This window comes from Ambystoma mexicanum, chromosome 4p (assembly GCF_040938575.1).
Source record: "Ambystoma mexicanum isolate Mex_15411 chromosome 4p, UKY_AmexF1_1, whole genome shotgun sequence".
Classification (NCBI taxonomy): Eukaryota; Metazoa; Chordata; class Amphibia; order Caudata; family Ambystomatidae; genus Ambystoma; species Ambystoma mexicanum.
Genome location: NC_090927.1, coordinates 909000967 through 909021480, shown reverse-complemented (window position 1 = coordinate 909021480; position 20514 = coordinate 909000967). Strand labels below are relative to the sequence as shown.

At 42.9% G+C, this 20514-nt stretch overlaps 1 protein-coding gene across 1 annotated transcript in view; it reads right to left on the bottom strand.

The window, feature by feature from the left end:
• Nucleotides 1-20514, bottom strand: part of LOC138453536 (alpha-1-antitrypsin-like protein GS55-MS) — a 137787-nt gene that overhangs the window by 103265 nt on the left and 14008 nt on the right. Inside the window, exon 2 of the mRNA XM_069606502.1 lies at nt 12411-12681. Within this exon, the coding sequence (XP_069462603.1) occupies nt 12411-12681 (271 nt within the window). The remainder of the gene's footprint in view (nt 1-12410; nt 12682-20514) is intronic.

The following is a 20514-nucleotide window of genomic DNA, read 5'->3' as shown; positions in this document are numbered from 1 at the left end:
ACGGACATCTAACACTGCTGCAAATTGTGCTCACCCGGCAAACATACTGTTTACCTTGGAGCCTCGGGACTCTGTGCTGCCTGTGGCAGCACCACAAAAGCAATTGGGTTGAATTTTCACTGATGATAACCTGCAGGGCTCCTAAATAACAGAGGGAGGAAACGGAACACTGCAAAGTAGAATTGTACAATGTTGCTCAAGACAATTGGTAGTACTATCCACTAACTAATAGCAGAGCTGATACTAGGCGTGAGATAACATGACGAAGGGAGCCAGGTCCAAAAGGAAAGGCCCAATGTATACATACACTAGTATCCCGACCTAGAACCTGAACCCTGTTGATGCCCCAAATGAAGATGAGCAGCCCTCTGTGTCCAATATCTCCAGAGATGGCCACCTTCTCGCTGCAATGCAGAATGGCTTCATGGCTGTGAACGTGAAGCTAGACGATACTGTCTCCACCATTGGCTCACTGAAGTCTAAGCTAGAAAAGGAAGGGGCTCGCATCACAGAAGTTGAAACGAGAGTGAGCGAAACGGAAGACTTGAGTTGTACTATGAAGTTGCACAGGCACAATACGCTGGGTACTGGTATTCCCTACATGATCGACCGGTACACACGGGCTTGGAAGAATATAGCGCGTCCCCAGCTAGCCTACGCACAATAGTTCTGGCCAATCAACATACAGATACTTGCACGTTTTATCCAGTCTGCACGACTGCGAACGCCTGGGCTAGGATATTTAAAAAGCTGTGCATCACTGAGGCTTATGTTGGGGCAATCCTACTCTGGAAATGCCCTGGCCTCCGCCCCGACATATGATAAGGATATACAGATGGGGTGGGATCCTAATGACACTGACATTACATGACCTCTTCCCGGAGGGCTCCTTTGTCAAACATGCAGACTTCTCTTCGAAACTGGGCGCTGGTCCCATTAAAACTCTTCAATATTATAGAATAAGAGCAGCGATCAGGGGGCGCTGGCCATCGTTCCCATATGAAACTGAGGAGTGTGAGGTACTGGCTATTGTGGTAACGGGTGGGAACCTTAGAGGGCTGGCTTCTAGACTATATAAGAAATGCCAAGAAGCAATGAACCAACCCCAGAAAGCCAAAGAGAATTTGAAACAGATCTAGGTAATACATTTGACGATGCTCAGTGGATCCAGTGGTGTCGCCTGACTAAGGACGTATCCCTCAATGCTAGACACAGACTCATTCAATTTAAGATACTCAATAGGCTACACTACACCCCCGCAAAAATTGCTAAGTTCTCCCCCACAGTGAACGGTGGCTGTATTAAGTGCAATGCAGACGTAGCCGATGCACACCATATGTACTGGGACTGCCCTCGGGTAGCTCAGTTCTGGCAGGAGGTTGCTCATATCTTACAGGAATGCACAGGTGTCCCCCCCTTCTCTGTCACTTCCAAAATACTTTTTGGGAGATATAGGAAAAACTGTTAAATTGAGACGCTGCTTTAACTTTAGATGCCCGATAGCCAAAAAATTAATATTGCTAAATGGAAGTCTAGTACCGCTCCGAACATTGAAATGTGGGTTAGAGAAATTACTTATGTTAATGAGTCTGAAAAGGCCTCTGTTTCACTAGTTACATCGAGCTGCACGTATAAGGACATATGGGAACCGTTCCGAGAGTACTTAAGTAGACGAAAACTGTTCAATGACAACCATGCTGTGAGTAAAATGTATTAAGATATGATGTTTGAACAATGCCTACAGATGCAGGTACTACAACAATGGAATGATGCAAATACTGTAATATCGCCGATTGTCTCTAAGGATGTACGTTATGTGCTGCACTAAAATAGTTTCTTTTAAAAAACACATATCGCAACAACAGATTAAATAGCTTGGAAACTACTACAATCAGGCCCTTCCTACCAAATGGTAGCTTCAGATCCACAATACAGGCCTGGTCTTCACTCAAATGGATGGCACAAACATGCTGGCCACTGGCCTACCGACCACCTACGCAAGCAAAAACGAGAAGCACCCTCCACAGTGCTTCCAACCTCACTAAAGGGCTGCATGATAGCAACCACATAACTGTGAGGGGTCACTAATGCGAGGCGGACAACTGCTTGTAGTTTTCTCAAAGTAAGACATTTTATTAAAATAAACGTTTGCAAAATAAGCCTTGCTTGCCCATCTCTATCGAGGAATTCCCTACCTATTCAAAGGCTAAGGGAACAATCTCTAGCTGGGTAAACTGGCCCTCACTCTAAACAAACATTAAAAGTAAATGATAAAGCAACACAAGATAATAAACAGACAATATTTGGATGACCTTCACCGGTCCTGGGTAATATCCTTTTCCCAGGGTTTTAAAGTCAGCTCAGAAAAATGTTCAAAGGAAAAGATAAGTCTTGACCCGGTTCTCCCCGGCTCCAAGTCAAAAGAAAAGTTAATCAGACCACAATCCACTGGTAACGATTCTCTGGTTTGTTTGAAAATATCCCATTACAATCTCCATCAAAGAAAATAGCACCAATGGTAATCCTGGTTATCTTCTCTTCAAGGTTATTTTCCACAGTTCAAAAGAATAGGTTTACGACTTCACAACGGGTTAAGACTTCTGAGGTACATTTTGGTATATTTGTCAGGATGCTTCTTCTTTGGGTTTGCTACTTCCTTTAAACAACCACTCTTCTTCTACTACTGCTACTATGAATGCAGTTACTTTTGTTTCACAGTGAGTGTGCCACTACTTCAAAACCACTCCAATGTGACATCCACGGACAACTTTTATACCACCACAGTTCAAGTATTTCTGCCACTGCTTTATGTGTCAGAATTATCAGCAGTGTCTGACAAGACACTTCGACCTCTTCATGCGGGCAAGGCACTCTTCCCTTTAATGACTTCCAAAAAGGGGACAGTCTATTTGCCTCTTCTGTCAGTCCAGCTGCTGCAAGGATAACATGCCTGTGCCCACAAGACTTACTTCCATTGAACTCCAGGGTCTTTTAGCATTACTGGTTATCTTTTGGAAGTTATTTCCAAGCACCCAGCTCCCCTTCCCCAGCTTTCTCACACCTCTTCTGCCCCAATAATTACCTATAAGTTGTAGTGTCACTCTTCTAGCTTTAGGTAACAATGCCACACTTACATCTGAGGCCTCTGGATGGTTAACAACTTCACAGATTAGGTGGAGGGGTTTAAACAGGTTTTGTTCCACTATACAAAGGGTTTGCCTCTTGGTTTGGATATTGCTTGTTTCCTTCTTCAGTACAATTGCTTTGAGAAAAGATTGCCAATTCTATATTATACAAGGTTCAATTTTCAAAGAAAAAGCATAATTAGGTACACGCGACTAGTCTTTAAGGCAGAACTTTAAACTTAAAGTATTGACTGAATTATATATTGTGTAGCATCAAGTCGGCAACTTCTTACTTCCCTCCGGGAAACACAATTGGTCGTATACTACCATTTTTTGATGTGATTTCACTTGTAACTCTTGTAAAATGTTGATGTCAGGTTTTCATCAGGAGTCGGTAAGCATTCGTCCTATACAATTAAGGACACACGACCACTCCGGCAAGTGAAAGTTCAACAATGGTTGCAAGTGATTTTACTTTCACGTAAACAATGCAGCCTTCAGAATAACTGTGTGTTCTACATTTCCATTGCTAATAGTCAGTTTAGAATTAACTAATAAATTTTACTTGCTTTCAACTCTACACAAGCCACTTTAGAGCTGGTTACAGTTATTGTCAAGGCTTGTTGAGTGAATCTGAACGCTGTGCTTCACTCACCAGCTTCAGGGACACTGCGGTTGCGGGTTGCTCTGTTTCCCTAACTTCCTTGACTTCTGCTACTACTTCTGGCTCACTTGGGACCCACACCCTTCACCAGCACGGGTGTCTCCGGTTCCAGCCACCTTAATTGGGTGTCTTCTTCACACTCTAAACCCTCAGCTTGCTTTCTGCCTTTGGCCTTGGGTTGCTGCACGGTCACAGCTCTGCAATCAGTGACTCAGCTCACATGGGGAAAACTTTACTTCCAGCACGTCTTCCTGTGCACAGCCTCTGCGATACAGGTTTTGGGAAAACAGGACACGCTCAGAACTTGCAGGTGAAACGTGCCGCCTCCACATTCCAGTACCTCTTCAGTGTTTCACTTCATCGTGAATTGCCAGCCTCAAGCTTACTCTCTTCTACTACTACTACTAGCCTTCCAACTCCTGCTCCAGCTCCTTCCTGCTCTCCTTTCCTGCTGGGGTCTTTATGCCTCACAGGTTTGACAACCGACTTCAGGTGTGAGCCATCAGTCTCAATTGCCAGACGCCTTCAATGGCCGTTAAGCTTAATTGCCTGAATATTGCATCTACATGCCTCTTAAGCCCTCCTCCTCATCTCAGCCCCTCTAGGATTCTGGGACATGTAGTTTGTTTAATCAAAGTTTGTTTTTCCCACTTTTTGATTACTTATAAAAGGTAGATTTAATTCCCTTCATACTTTTAACAGAGGGCCTGTGAGTTTTAACATTTGTAGAGGAAGATGGTTTAGAGAAGACAACATTTGCACAATCCTTTGTAGTGCACCTTTGGAATTGAGGAGGACATTTAGTTGTAACTACAAAAAAGTGTGTTTCTTTTGGTATAACGTGCTTTGATGTTACAACCTTAGGGTTCTTAACCTTAGATTTAATAGAAGGTTGAGAAACATTCAAATGACAATAAGCCATAACCTTTTGGCACAGTGGTATGAATCTCTCTGTCAGAGGAAAAATTACATGCATCATCCCACGGAATTGCATCACTACCCTGGGCATTGTCTACACCCAAGTCATCCTCCGCAGTACACTACTCTCAGGGTTGGGATCAGGAAGCGTCTGCCTTCCCCTGGCCACCTGGGAGGAGACTTTAGGCAGGTTTTCAGTGAGGGATCCGCAGGATTCTTCACATAACACTGGCACTTATTGGACTTCAAAGGCTACACCTCAAGAACACGTTGTCGTCAAAACCAGGTCATCCTACACAAAGCTGTCCCCCATGGATGGTCCCTCTGACCTTGCAGACCATGTCACCATCTCTGGCAACCATGTCACCATCTCTGGCAGCCAGCGCATCACCAGAAGTGAGGACATGGACAGTCTGGATCAGCGGAAGTGCATAAAAGAAATGAAAGGAAACAGGCACTCTCAATTTGTGCTCCAAGACTGTGGAACCTAATACCAGTTACCCTCAGACTTGCTGCCACCTGTGGGATATTTTGACCCACTCAGCTGTGCTATGCTACATTGCTTTACTGCATTGGTGCAAGAAACAGCACAAAATGGCTGTGCTGACTCCTGTGTGCGCCAAGATCTGTAAACTGTGTTTTTGTAACAAACAGAGAATGGCTGCACCACCCTGTCACACACATTTCAGGGGGGGTGGACCAGAGTACTCACTGCAGGAATGTGCCAGTGTGCTCTGCAACATTTAACATGGAGAGAAGTGAAAGAGGCAGCATCATTGTACTGGAAATCAAAAATGCCTCTTTAAAATTACACTTTCCAAACCTTAAACGTGCTGCTTGGCGCAAATGTCATCATTTTCTCATGAACCACTGATTAAAAAGGCCCTGCAATGCCCAGCATCATTAATTGTGTCTCAGAGGAACCGAGACTCATTTGAATGACTAGTAAGGAGTTAAATCTGTGGGATCGATCTCTGACGGTGCACTAATGACCACCCTAGAGTAGTTCCAAAACCAAACCTGAAAAATAAATCTAAATGCCTGGCAGCGAGATAGACCTGCCCCCTCAAACTTGCCACAAAGTTTGTAAATTAATCTCAATCTCATTTGAATGACAGCTCCTGTCAAATGTATCCTTGAAAATCAACCCGGGGCTTTGTTTTCCTTTTACACAGGAAACACGTCTATTTTCTTTGCAACAGTATCAAGAATCAGCTGTCCACAGAAAGACTCTAAATAGATGCCTGTAACTGTATCCATGCTGCAAAACAATTCCAGCACTCAAGAAATGAACTATAGCTGCAGAAAGTGTATATTTGCTGGAGATGGAAACCGAATTTAAAGAAATAGTAAAATGTGCTTTTTCCTGACTGAATGGGGAAAATCGCCTAAAGTACACTGTTGTGTAAAGGCTTGATTACTTAGAAATGTAAAGGTATTTGTTACTGTTAGAAATATACCTATAACAATTCTATAGGTTTAAAGTCAAAATTTAAAAGTGGAAAATCAAAGCTAAAACCCAGGCTTAGTTGGCAAACTATATAAAAAAACTTACTCTGCAAGTTGCTAGCCCCGGGAAAGGGGGACATCTCAAACTTCTGGAACAGGAAAGTGGCTAATTGCTAGCTTGGAGGCTTTGAATACCCAGGACAAAGGGACTTCCCAAGTCGTCATCAGACATTCGTCTTTGCTTCGGCTGGGACAATAGCAGGCTGAGACTCTCAACTATCAAGTGTGAGCGGCAGTAAATGTCAATCAAAAGAGAGCCCACTCATCCTGCTTCAAAGGAATTGACATTTGCTTGCAGTTGGGGAAAAGAAAAAAAAAACAGTGACAATAGACTTCCTTGTGGTTTTAAAAAGCCTACCTTGTAACTGAACTTCAAAACATTTAACTTTGCAGCAAGAATGAGGAAAAATATAAAAAAGTTGTCGTTTTAAATCTAATTTTATGCTCTTTCTTTGAAAACTTGGTAGAACTCAGTACTGCATAAGGAACAGAAGTTGTAAAGAATAACAGATTGTGGGGAAAGTATTGATATTGCAAACATAACATGTTGTACACACATTCCAGGGGTAAAAGCACACCTGTGTACAAAGTTGGGAAATTGTAGGCCACATTTTTCATGGTTAAAATTGCCAAAATGTAGCAGAAAGGCAAAACCAGGTCCCACAGACTTGGGGTTTGGATTGAAATGTGACCCACAAAATATGTAAACTGTGTATCTGATTTTCTCAGAGGTTATAACTGTATAAATATGTATTTGTGGTCAAATTAGATTTTGGTTCCAGTAGCTAGGGGAGGTTTCTAGTCATTGTAAAAATCATCCCATAAACATGACATCCTTTTCTGTGATCCAATCAGCGAAGAGCAAAGCGGAAACTATGTTCTTGCCCAATCCTAGCATTATGGGTGTGCGTAGTAAGCCTGCCCCTGCAATATACTTTAGTGATGTTATCTGGCATGATAAATAAGGGAACCTGACAGCACACAGACACACACTGATTCCTGACTTTCCTCCTAATTTCCTGTGTGGTATCCTGTTCCTGATTTCTTTATCCTGCTTGATCCTGATTCCAGATTTCATTGCAAAGCCAAGGCCTATGCATTGCTGAACCCCTTTTTCAGCTAGGCCTCAAATTCTAAAAATCCCAAAAACCCAAGGGAAGCATCCTGATCCAACCTGGCTGGCTATTACTAGATGCATGCCCGCACACTCGCCATCCCACTGATCTCCAGTCTCCAGTAAGGCCAGTCCAGTGCAGTCCAGTGACCAGAACCACCTAGATGATCCTGTCCCGCCCGATTTGCCCAGCTGTCCTTGGTTAGACCCGATCCGTGTGAGGACCAGAACCCTTAACGGTCCAAAACCCTAAATTAAAGTGGACTGTAAGTATTAGCAGGAATCATAGAAAACCATAGCATACCTTGCCCCTTCCAAATCTCTAAACCATCCTATCCTTACCTTAATAACTTGTAACATTGTCAGAATCCTTATTGCAATCCTGTACTTGATTTATCTTGCTAAGCGCCATTTCTTTAGTGATTTTTATCTTGTGTAAATCCTAAACTATCAATCCTATTTCGAGTGGTCGGTCTGGTTCCGCCAGAGCAAGCACTGGGGATCTGGGGTTGAAGTCATGAATTGACTCCAGAGCTTACTGTGTCCCTCTTTGGTATTCTAGTCTGCCTGCTCTAGTCTAGAGTAAAATTATAGTAAATATTTTCTTGTCCAAATTGAGTTTCTTTTCTGTTTTCACTACCCGATATTTCTAAAAAAAACACCCCTCTTCAACCTTGCATATCATCCTCAGCTTAATAGCTAGAGACTTCATTTCAATGCTGGATTCTACCTAAGACCTATAGCTACATGTATTTCATCCGTTTTTCTTAAAAAACATTTGGTTAATTTTAGGTGGGAATCCACAATTTTGCAAAGTTTTACATGTGTGATTTTTATTTTAAATTATTTTCAACCTTTTGTTCAGATTCAAAGTGTTTACTTTTGATCAAACTATAGCTCATGATTGTTATGATCTTTCCAATGTTGCTCCCATAGATATTTGTACTGATATAAGGATTTTTTCACACATTCATTGTTTTATTCAGCCATTTCCGAAATTTCATTTAAACAGTAGGGTTTCAAATCCGTTTTTCTCTCTTGTTTGGGGAGGGAAGGTTGGATTTGAATACTGCTTTCTATTCCTTATTCCTGATTACCTGCTGCTTCCTTAAATCTATTTAGAATTGTTTATTTGTGGGTTGAGGCATATTGCAGGGGGAAATCCTAACTTAAGTGCTATCTTTCCAAACAAGCCAAAACTGTTCTATTTCTCTGGTGTTTTCCTTCTGTGTTGCTAAAGAGTTAATTTAAGTGCATTACATACCTTTTTATCTGTTATTGTCACCACATTGGCGATTGCTGCTCCCTATTCAAAAGCATATGTTTGCTTTGAATTTTAAATAAATAAATATTACCTTTAACAACCAGCCTCATTCCTGGTGCATTGTGACCTGGGGTATTTGAAAAGGGGTGTGATATGAGTGGTATATCAATCAGAATATTGAACCTATAGATATAATGAAGGTATCCAGTCAGTATGTCGAATGCATTTTTTCTAAATCCAAATATGTCGAAAGCATTTCGCCGGATTTTGTTTAATGTATAATTTTTTTTTCATTGAATACGTTTTTTTGGGGGGTTTTGTAAATAAAAAAAGTGTTTAAAAAACAGGGGTTTAGGGGGGAACCCACCATAAAAAAAAAAAGAATAATTCCACATTTTTTTAGACAAATTGTTTGACATATTTGCATTCCAAAAAATGTCATTCGAAAATATACTCACTATAAACCTATAATGAAATAAGCATTTCAGCTGTGTGCTGCATACTAGGCTGAGACCAGGGTGTATCACCTGATTGACATACTTGACACACCCTCATGCCATTCAGAGAAAAGACACTCAAGAAGTGCTTCCGTCATACCACGTAAAACCACACATGCCCACCCATTGCCAGTATCACACCCCAACCATCCCACTTTATAACAACAGCTTGTTCCCTCTTTCAGCACGGTTGTGTTTCCCAGACATTGTAAAGGTTAACTATTCTGTGCTACTCTAAATGACATGCGGTCATCACATTTAATGTTATGTCTGCTCCCTCTTGTAACCCACCAAATATATGCCTGTATCCTTTACCAGTTGATAGTGCTATGCAGCTTCCCAAAGACAAATTAGTGCTCAATAAATACCCACAATTGAAGGTAAATGTATGGCTGCAGAGCCGAAAAAGAATTGATTAAAGTGATTAGTGAAATAAGGTTAAATTGAGTCTATTATTTGTTAGCTATCACCTGCAACTTAAATGTTTACATAAATCTTAATTGGTCAGTTTTACTGAATACATTTTTTAATATGTCTGATAAAATATTATGTTGCAAGTATAACAAATATACACATGTCCATATTGTATTAAATTAACGTATTCCGTCTCAACAGTACAGCTTAGTAAATGTATAGTAGGATTGTGGCAGGAACGTATGAAGTTGAGGAGTGTGTTCACATGGATTTGTTTTTAGATGATAGCTCTAAGAGAGTCCTGATATTTGTAGCAGTTGCTAAGAATTTCTTTTAGTTTTACACTAACACAAGAGACCATTGCATAGGATGGCACAAACTGCCACCTCGGCTTAGGATGGTAATTAATACCACATGGTTATAGTACCTTAAGTACATGGGGATATTATGCCACTATCTAGCACATGAGCAGAATAGAAAGTCCTATACCAGGTCAACCATTTATAGCATACTTAGGGTCGCACAAAATCGACTAGCCCACTCACTCTGGTGAGGAGATTTGTATGAAAGGAGAGTACCATTTGCATGGTACTCAACAAGGCTGGCAAATATGGGGATGGTTGAAACTTTTATTGAATACTAGAAAAAAGTACCCAGTCTCTCAACGGGTTCCGTAGACAGACATTATAGCACTCACATCAACTGTTGAAAATCAATGATCCTGTAGGTCACTGTTCCGATTCACTTGATGTGCTTTGCACCCTGAAGTAAACTGCACTGAGAATTGGCACGTGTGGCTGACTGACATACCACGGAACAGACGTTTGGGGAAGGTGAGAGTTATGTGCTGCTGCATACTGCGACCTTCTGGGCTCTCTCCCCCCACCTACCGCCTCACCCTGGCATGGTGCAGTTTTTTGTTGTGCAACTATCTCGGAAACCGTGCAGCCTAGGGCCTTGCAACGCGATTTGTTTCTCATGTTGAGACTGGTCCTTCTATGACCACATTGATGTTTCGCCGATTTCAGGCAACCGTCTCATGTGTGAAGTGGTGAAATGCAGGGAAACAGGTTCAAATGCCACATAGCCAGTAATGTCCGGACGGTTCTAACAGGTAACTATGCAAAATTTGGTGCAGATTGTTAAGGTGAATTAAATAAGGGAAAACGCTTCGCCAAGCCACAAACCCACAAACACATTTTGACTTGTCTTGAAATTGAAGGAAAAGGAATGGGGTGACCAAATGTCATGTAGCCAGTAATGTCCGGATGGTTCGAACAGATAACTATGCCAAATTTGGTGTAGATGGTTTAACCGTGTGGAATTGTATAAGGAACAACTCTTTGCCAAGCCATAAACCCACAAACAAATGTTAGCTTTTATTAATATAGATTATTGCAACAAGCTGTGCTTGCAGTTAACAGCAAATAAAAGTTTCACCGTGCATGGCTGGCCTTTGGGTGGCAGCATTGCATCAAATATGAAGTGTGTTAATGGTGACTTGCACAATTTTACAGAAAGCACTGGGAAATATTTTGTTACCGTCAGCATAGGGGGAGTGCATTTCTCCTAGGTCCAATATGTTAACTAAGAAACTCGCCCTGCAGCTGTAGTGTGATGTTTAAGAATATGCGAGGTCTGAACTACAAATCATACACCAAAAAATGATACAAAGACCAATAATAAAAACACATACTGAAATCATACATCTGTACACCCTTTACCAATACACTCATCTGTAAACTACACAACACCGGCATAGAAGCCAAACCTATTGGATGTGTCAATGCGTTTCTTTGGTAAGGACTGGAGGCACACAACACGTCCGTCTAGTCGAATCTTTATCAAACGCTGAGCTGCATATCATATATGACTATTTTTACATCATTGGAACATGCTTGTGCTAACCTCAGCTTCCGGCTTGAAAACGTGGTTAGATACTAAGGGCTTAATTCACAGAAGTGTCTTATAATGGCGAACCTCCACTGGAAAGCGATCTGTGAATAACATGTATGCCGAATGCCCCAACATCTTTCCCATGACCTACAGTGAAGGTGCCTGGCTAGTGGCGGCAACTGATATATCTGAAGTGAATACACATCACGAATGAGAATATAATGGCTGTGTATTGGCACCATGTTCGTTATTTACTGAATGTGGAGGAAAATAAGGAAAATGGCGCTGATACATCCGGTAAAAATAAATAAAAAAATAAAATAAATAAAGAGCACAATGAAATGACACCCGCAAAGCTCCTCATGCAGAGATTTGCACAGTTTACAGCACATCATGCGCCGATGTCGGTGCCGCCATCCAAATAAATGCGCAGCACAGACCTCATGAAATGGTGCAATAAATCGGCTATCTTTAGGACTGTAAATACAATTTGTACAACAACCTCTGAAACATGCCCCAAATATTCTTATGTTTTTATGGCATGTTCTGTAGAAAGTTTATTTTTTTACTTTTTGTCACAGAGGTCCAGGCAAGATCACAGTTGTAATTACTTCTTGTACCAGGCCTCAAACTTTGCACTTGTCACTAGCGAGTGATGAATGCCTTTTAATAAGTAAGAAATTGGCTGCTGTGCACCTGGGTGGAATGGAGGTGGTGGGTGACTCCTTATGACTGGCTAGTAGCTTGCAACTTGACATTTTTACCCCACGACTTGGCCCGTTAACTATCACTCTATTAATATGTTAAAAAAAATATTTAAAAGAAAGAGATGCATTATATATGATGTAAATACCACCATGCAAACGCAACTGATACGTGCCGTTTCGTTTTTTGTAAACAAATGGTTCTTACTGCCCCTCGTTATTGCTGAACACAGGTATTTCAGGGAGCCATCACTTACTGTAATCAGCACCCAGCTGTTAGAAAGGCGCATGCGCGATGCAATTACCTGGAATGCATGGACTTCATCCACTCCTCGATGACCGAGCTGGACAAGGCATCCTCCAGCTGCTTCATCTTCCCCGGGTCAGGCAGGATAAAGAAGGCCGACGCGTTTCCTTTATACGGCAGCTGCACCACAGTCGCACAACGCTCTCGGTCGTGTGCAATGTTGTAGCAGCTCCAGTTGAACATCATTGGCACTCGCACAGTTGTGTGCTCATCCACGTGGAAGTCATCTTCTCTGGTTGACTCCAATTCAAAAGGTTTATCCCATTGACCTTGAAAAATAAAACATTGAAAACTTTTGGGAGGGTCCCTTGAACTACACAGATGCTTACACAAACAAGCACTGACAACGCCAACCGGAAGATGGTTTGGTGGTTCATGAACGTGCAGGTGGTGTGTGCATATGCTGGTGGGTGTATGGCTAAGCTGGTGGGTGTATCCTTTTCTGTATTGGCCCGAACAACGTGGAATTCTCTACCGATGGAGAGACTGTTGATCATCTTTAGTTTCCCAGGAATTTGAAGACATATCTTTTTGAGTTCTGAGTGAGTCACGTTAATTCCCTTAAAAGTCGTGTGTCAGCGCCTTGATGCCTCCGGGCCACAGTTGCGCTCTATAAACCTTTATACGTATACATGGCCAGGTCTGTGGGCGGATGTAGTTTGTGTGTAATTGATTGTGTGAATGGATTGATAGATGAGGCTTTAGATTGTGGGAGGATGGGTTGAGCGGATAGAGCGTTGGTTGAATAGTTTGTCTGCGTGGGACGGTGTAGATGTTTTGGAAGGTGGTGGAGTGAGTAGTATGTGTTAGTGGATATGCATCTGAGTTTATGTTTTGTGGATCTGGGTGTGTTAATTGATGGGCGAATTTGTGCACAGAATGGGCTAGTGTGCGTGTGATTGAGTTCATACGTTACAGATTGATGGATGGAGGAGTGTGTGAGATGGTGTATATACGTCTGTGGTTGGATTGATGAATGTCAGTGCGAGAGTGTGTGTGTGTGTGTGTGTGTGTGTGATGGTGTATATACGTCTGTGGTTGGATTGATGAATGTCAGTGCGAGTGTGTGTGTGTGTGTATATATATATATAAATATATATATATATATCTCTCTGGAAACAACTTTAGTTGCAGGGACGTTAAGATGAGAACTTAACGCAACAAAACCCTGAAATTCAGCTAAAGCCACCTTAACTGCACGCCGCCTGTTGCGCAGCCTATGACCATAATGATGACATCACTAATGGCATCTATGACATACAACCAAGCCAATGTATTAAAAAATGTGATACTATTTAAAGATTAATTTTACTTTGTACAGTATGTGTTTTATTTCAGTTTTGTTACTCACTTACAAAAGACAAAGAAATATACATCTATGTACATGTTTTTAAGCAAATGTTGAATTTTAAAAGTTCTTTTCTATACATACATACATTTACAGTAATAATCGTTTTTCAGTACTATGTATGGAAATCTTAAAATAAATCCTAATACTTAGTTGTTCCTTGTGTTAAAATACTGCTCATGTCATTTTCAAAACAGATGTGTACACATTTTCTTACAATAAAACAAATAAGTATTTACATATGTTTAATTTAAAATGTAGTAAAAATTAAGGTTCAACATGTGTCGCTCTAATTTGTTTCTACTCATTTTCTTGTAAATGTATATACAGACAAGATTATATTGAACAAGTCCATGATATATTTGGCACAAAAAGGAACATTCTAAGCAGTGTGCTATTTATAATTCATATAACATCTTTTAGCAAAGTACTACAAAGGAAAGCTTCACAAGTAGTGATATGATGCATGCGTAGCCGTTTACGGTTTTAAACAATGTACTCATTGTTATGAACCATTTTAAAATGCTCACATTTGTAGAAACCTAAGGGTGGCCAATACCTAGACTAATCTTATGTCTGATGCCATTAGTTAAGTAATCATTGATGTCATATATGATGCTATTAGCAATGTCATAAGTGAGGTCACCAGCAGTGTCATCATTGTGGCCATAGGCTGTGTTAGGAAAGATTTCTCTAACTGCAATTTCCCCTCCATATTATGGACCCCCCACACTTTTTGCTTTGGTTTGGTTATCCTAACCTGACTTTCCAGTGGAGCAGAGCCTTCAGCTACACTCACCTGGGCTAGTGCTCATTTGTTATGGGGAAACTGACATGTCCTTCAGACTGTCAGTACTGGGTAACTATGTTTCCCTTAGTCTTATACTTTGTTGCCATTTCTTGGTAACTTTTGATCCGTGCACAAAGTACATTACTGTTCCGTACACTGGGGTCTTTTTGTTTTATGTCCCTAGACACCCTCTAAGGAATTTTTGGTGAGTGTACAAGTCTGCCTAGGACGAACTGGTAGCAGTTCACTTTTCTGGTATTTTTACAACTTTTTAGTGAACCATCCTGCAATTACCGCGGGTGGCTCCCGACTGTGGCCTGTGCCGAAAAAGGCTGTTCCACATGAAGTCTGCCTAGGACGAACTGGTAGCAGTTCACTTTTCTGGTATTTTTACAACTTTTTAGCGAACCATCCTGCAATTACCGCGGGTGGCTCCCGACTGTGGCCTGTGCCGAAAAAGGCTGTTCCACATGGTCTTTTGGCGATCTTGTCCCTTGGCCTTCCCCCAAATCAGGCTGACCCGGGACTTCCTTATTTGGGCATGCCACCGCATGCAAAAATCGCATCTTTGTTCGCAGGCTCCTGCATGTCACGTGTCCTAGTGCCCAGGAAGGGGGTTGGGACTGTCAGGTCCCAATCCACACTACTGGTGCCAGGGTGTCTGGAGTGCATGAATACATGAGGACCACTGTGGACCATGATTAGACCACACCTGGTGGGCATGCAAGGGAGCAGATCTTCTATTGGTTGGCCGGATCCGATCACACATTGAACTTTGGATAAGAGAAGGGGTCCTGCATCCATTCCAGTGCGATCTACAGTACTTCACATAGAACTGCAGAAGGAGCCAAGTATCCTGTGAGCGAAAGCAGACTTTGTTCTTGACCTTAGAAGGCCTGCAAGGGCGCTTTGACCCATTTGTGGGAACAACTACTCTCTGCGCCTCCTGATTTCCCAGCAAAAGAGCCTGTTTGAAAGTGTTCCTGGGCCGTCCAGTGAACTGACCAGCTCTGCCCCGGGAGATCGTGAAGGAGCGCTGCCGTTTTGAGTTGGGACTCGAACCACTGGGGATCCCTGGCCTATGGTGCTTGACACTCGCATGCCAAATTCTAAGGACCTAGCTCCTCTGCGTCGCAATCTAGGAGAGTGCATCACACCATGAGCCTTTGCGGTTCCTGCATCACAGTGACGGTCGCTGAGCGTGACTTTCCCGCCTTCTTTACTGTGCCCTCAGCCCAGCGGCACCAGAATTTTTTCTCTCCTCTTTGTGGGCAGAGTTGTGGCTACTGTCCCGCCACGGACTGGTGTCCCGTCCTGCAGCACCCGAGAGCCAGAATTGAGATGTAATGGTGGAATTTAATGACTTTAATTTTTAATGGCTAGGGTCGGTGAGTACTTCAATAACTTACTGGTGGCCCCTAGCTCATCCATTTGTTTTTACACACACAGGTTCCTTGGGATCCTCTTCTTGGGTGGGATAGCCCACACTCCCTGACCTTTTCCAAAAGAAGGAAATTGCTCTGTCCGCAAGGGTAGACCATTCCCTGTTGATTGGAACTTCTCCTACCCCTCTTCAGGCCCCTCACCTAACTGTCCCAGCATCTTGAAAAGGTACAGTCTTCACTTTACGCACGACAAAGCTTTTTTTTTTTTTTACACACCACTTGTACATTGAGCACAAGGCTCCCCACTTCATAGGGCTGGATTGCATAAGTAAGGGTGTCCATCCTGAGGACTGCATAATCAGGGACGTCATTTGGGGGTCGCCAGAGGTCGCAAGTGCGACCTCTGCGGTCTCCCTTGCGACCTCTGTGGTCTCCCTTGAGACCTCTATAAAAAAAAAGTACATTTTTTTTGTTCTTTTTTTTGAAATGCAAGCTCCTGGGCTGTGGCCAGCACCATGTGGTTCTTTAATTCTGGAGTGGTTAGCTTTCTTGTTCAGGCCCCTTAAAAAAAGAAGAAAAATAAGAACAGGAGTGCCACAAGTCTAACACTTTCAGCACTGAACCTAAATAAGAAAGTATAGGAATGCTAAAAAATGTGTCTTTCTGGAGTTCAATACAAAAATTGCTAGACTTATTAAAGGTTTATTTCATGCACACTTCAGGGGGTGAGTCACTGATTTAGTCTGTTCTTAAACGCCTTAACTCAGCCTTTCATCCTTCTGAGGTTGATAAATGGGTACCAACACTGGTTGGGTGATATTGGTTGTATATTTCTTCTATGTAAAGCTCTTAAGCGTAAGTGCTATATAAGAACACATTATTATTTGTTCATGGTTGTCTGCTTGCATTCACAGTAATTTGGTAATATGGGCCTATACACACTGATCTTAACGATGCATATGGCGATCCATTCTTGTATGAAATGTACATCACATTATATATAGTGATATCATAACAATATTTTTCGTAGTGTACAATGCTATGTGATGCCACTTCCTGTTTTGGTCAACGGGTGAAAGGTCGTGTTCCATCGCTTCCCGCGATATCACTTCGGGGTGGGGTCAAATGACATCACTTCCTGTGATGTCGTCCAGGGTCATGTGATGTCACTTCTGCTACCCCTGGCATTTTGGTGAAATGACGTCCCTGTGCATAATGCTATAATTCCGCTCAACTCCCTTCTGTTGCAGGTTGTGGACGTTTTAGTACATTATTTGCATTAGGCCATAGTAGTTGTATGTATGTTACATAGTGATATGCTTGAATGGTAACTGTTCATTTATTGGTTCGGTTCTTTGTGTTGTTTTATGGGCCTAAAATAAATGTATCAGGGGTTGTGAAGTTAAGGTGGCTTTAGCTGAATTTCATGGGTTTTGTAGCATTTCATTCTCACCTTAACCTCAATGCAACTAAAGGTTTTTTCCTTGAATTTCAAAGGTTTTGTTATAATGTATTGCTCACCTTAACGTCCCTGCAACTAAAGTATTTTCCTTAAATGTCAAGATGTTTGCCATTTCATAGATCATGGCCATGCCCACTGTCCATTTTAGAACAGAACCAAACCACTAGCTATGGCCTTTAGTCATGGCTGGTGGGCACGGCCACTCTATATTTTAAAACACTTGAAACGCATTGCTCAAAGACGTTCATCAATCACAAACTGTTTTTGACCTGTTTTGACAGTGGTATTGGTATGTATAAAAGATTGCAGGCTTTGAGAACTCACAATGTTTTTAGGCAATGTGCAGTGAGATTAAATGACTTTCCATGGATCACACACCCCTTGTTTAATGGTTGGTCTCTTGGCGACTGTTGTGAAACATCACACAACCCCCAACTAACTGAATTTAAGCAGCACTGAATAGGGGAAAAATGACCACTTCCAAGAATAACATATGATATTATGGCAGGTACTTTTGCCACTATATAGACATTTCAGGGTTTTTGTTGCAATACGTTTCTTACCTTAACTGATCATTAACTAAATATTTTTAATTGAATTTCAAGGGTTTTGTTATTTCATAGATTGTTTTGCTCCACTGGCCCACTGTCCATTGGAAAACACTACCAGACCACTAGCACCAGCCAAGGCCTTCGATCATGGCCAGTGGTCAGACTTTGGCCATGCCCACTCTATTTTAAAACACTTGCAACCCATCGCTCAAAGACGTTCATCAGTCACAGACCGATTTGGACCCGTTTTGACAGTGGTATTGTTATGTATAAAAGATGGTAGGCGTGGAGAGCCCACAATTTTGTAGCTAATGGGCAGCGAGATTAAATTATTTGCCATGGATCAGAGACTTTGGTAAAGCAGCGTGCTACACGCCCCTTGTTTTATAGATGTCTCTTGGTGACAGTTGGACTGTTGTAATACATCACACAACACCAACTAAATGCGTTTAAGCAGCACGGAAAAGGACAAAAATCAAAAGCTGGCAACCATGAATATATGCACAGCAAGTGAACTTATATCTTAATGTTAAATATAAAAATGCAGTTAATTGACCTTCCACTTAGAAGAAAGTGTGCAAGACAAAATAGCATTGGACTTTTTTTAAAAAAGTAATGAACACCAGAAAAATAACCTCAGAGACGAAATGTTCCAATAATTATGCTGGCAAAGTATAAAAGGTGCTCACCTTTTAAATCTAGCAATCTGTAGTAAAATATTCCCTGGAAAACAAAATACCAATGAGTGCTTGTGGTCTTGTGGGTAAGCGTCTCCACTGGAAACATGACAACCTGAGTAAAATCCGGATAGCCAAATACTTGAACAAGCTTGCCAACCTCAAAAAATTAAAGGGGTCATGTCAAAGTCAAACAACTTTATTCGGCCGAAAAAGGCCATCAAAGTACAACCTACAAATACAGTTATAAAACTAAAAATAGACACTAATACATAATAACAAAAACACAGCAAAGAAGGGACAACTGAGCATTGCAAAAGACCGCCCCCCCTAATGATGGCCCCCAAACCGATAAGTAAACCAGTGGTCAGGTCCCGCCCGCCCCTAACCCCTGGTAGTTCCTAGACTGCCTCAGACCCAAGGTGGTCAGGTTTGCCCCGAGAGGGGCTTGTTGCCAGGGGTGTCCACGGAGTGCCACACGTGGGCGTGAATGGGAGATGAACTGGGTGTGATGCCACTTTTCCATGACTGCCCGTGGCCATTACACTTTTCCAAGACGGCCCTTGCCATTTGGCTGTCCCCAAAGACTAATTTCACAGTATACAACTTTCCTGAGCAGTTGGGCAGTCTGATACACTCCAACAAAGAGCCCCCGGACACAAACCCGCATTCCCCCACTGTCCGCAGCCAATGAAGACATTTGTTCCGAAGGGCATCCCTTGGTTCTCTTGAATCGATGGATAGTTTTGGGACACCATGGAGGAACACCCTATAGCTACTGCAACCTTTACGTAAATGGTGCCCAGACGGAGGCTTAAACAGGCCAGGGGTTGGGGCATTGGCCTCCCTCCCCACTGGGCGTGATGGGCTCTGGGCTCTCCTAACAGGTTTCCGCAATGGTGAGGGCTCGGTCCCCCAAGTCTGTACATCCGGTGCACTCACTGGACTCCCTTCGTTCGGGTGATGCTGGGGGGAGGGCCGCCTCTGGACGGCTCCTCAGGGAAGGAGGAGGCCTAGCCACATAGGCATGGGGCAGTCCAGGGTACGAGGAGTGTGTTCCTTTTACAAAGCCAAGAGTTGGTCGCCCTGGGCCGACCCCTGAAGAACCCATTCTTTCCCTTCCCAAGTCTCCTTCCCCCTTGTCCCCCAACAACCCCTTAATTAGGACAAGAAGAAGGTTTTTGACCTCAGCCAGCTCAGGGAGCAGGAGGTGACAGGGACAACTTAGCGGCTTGGTGGAGTCGATGGAGGGTGGTGCTGAAGGGGTGTGTTCTCCTTTATTGGGGGGTTTGGAAGACCGAAGAGGGCTAAGACAAAACAGAGAGCTAGCCCCGAGCATATGCTGGCTCCCAAGGCTAGATGGAAAGCTGGACTTCACCTCCACGCCCGGCCTCAAACCATCAACAGCCACACCTCCAACATCCAAAGTCATGGGCACGGGAGGCGGACATGAGTATACTTCGGGAAGAACCAGTGTCGCGTGCAGAACTTGGGTAACAGGACCTGGGCCAGAAGTTGGATGAAGGGGGGCCAGTTCCAGAAAGGCAGTGCTGCATGGGGCCAAGGGTGGGACCAGCAGGTTCAGCGGCACAGGGGCAGGACCACCAGCCGGACCGCTGGTCAACTTCAATATGCCCATTGAGATTCTCTCACAGCCATTAGCCAGGTTATTCAGAAGATCAGCAGAGGCCACACAGTCAAAGCCCCCACCGGGAGTAAGCAGGTTTATGGGAGAAGCAGGATCCTCCCGGGCGGAACATGCCGAGCTGATGGTTGAGGGAGGGGGCAGCATGGTGCCGCAAGTCCCAGGGGGCCGAGATAAAGGGCCTGCCAACAGGCTGTAGATAGGAGCGTGTAGAGGTATAGGCTCCCCAGAGGCTCCTTCTAAG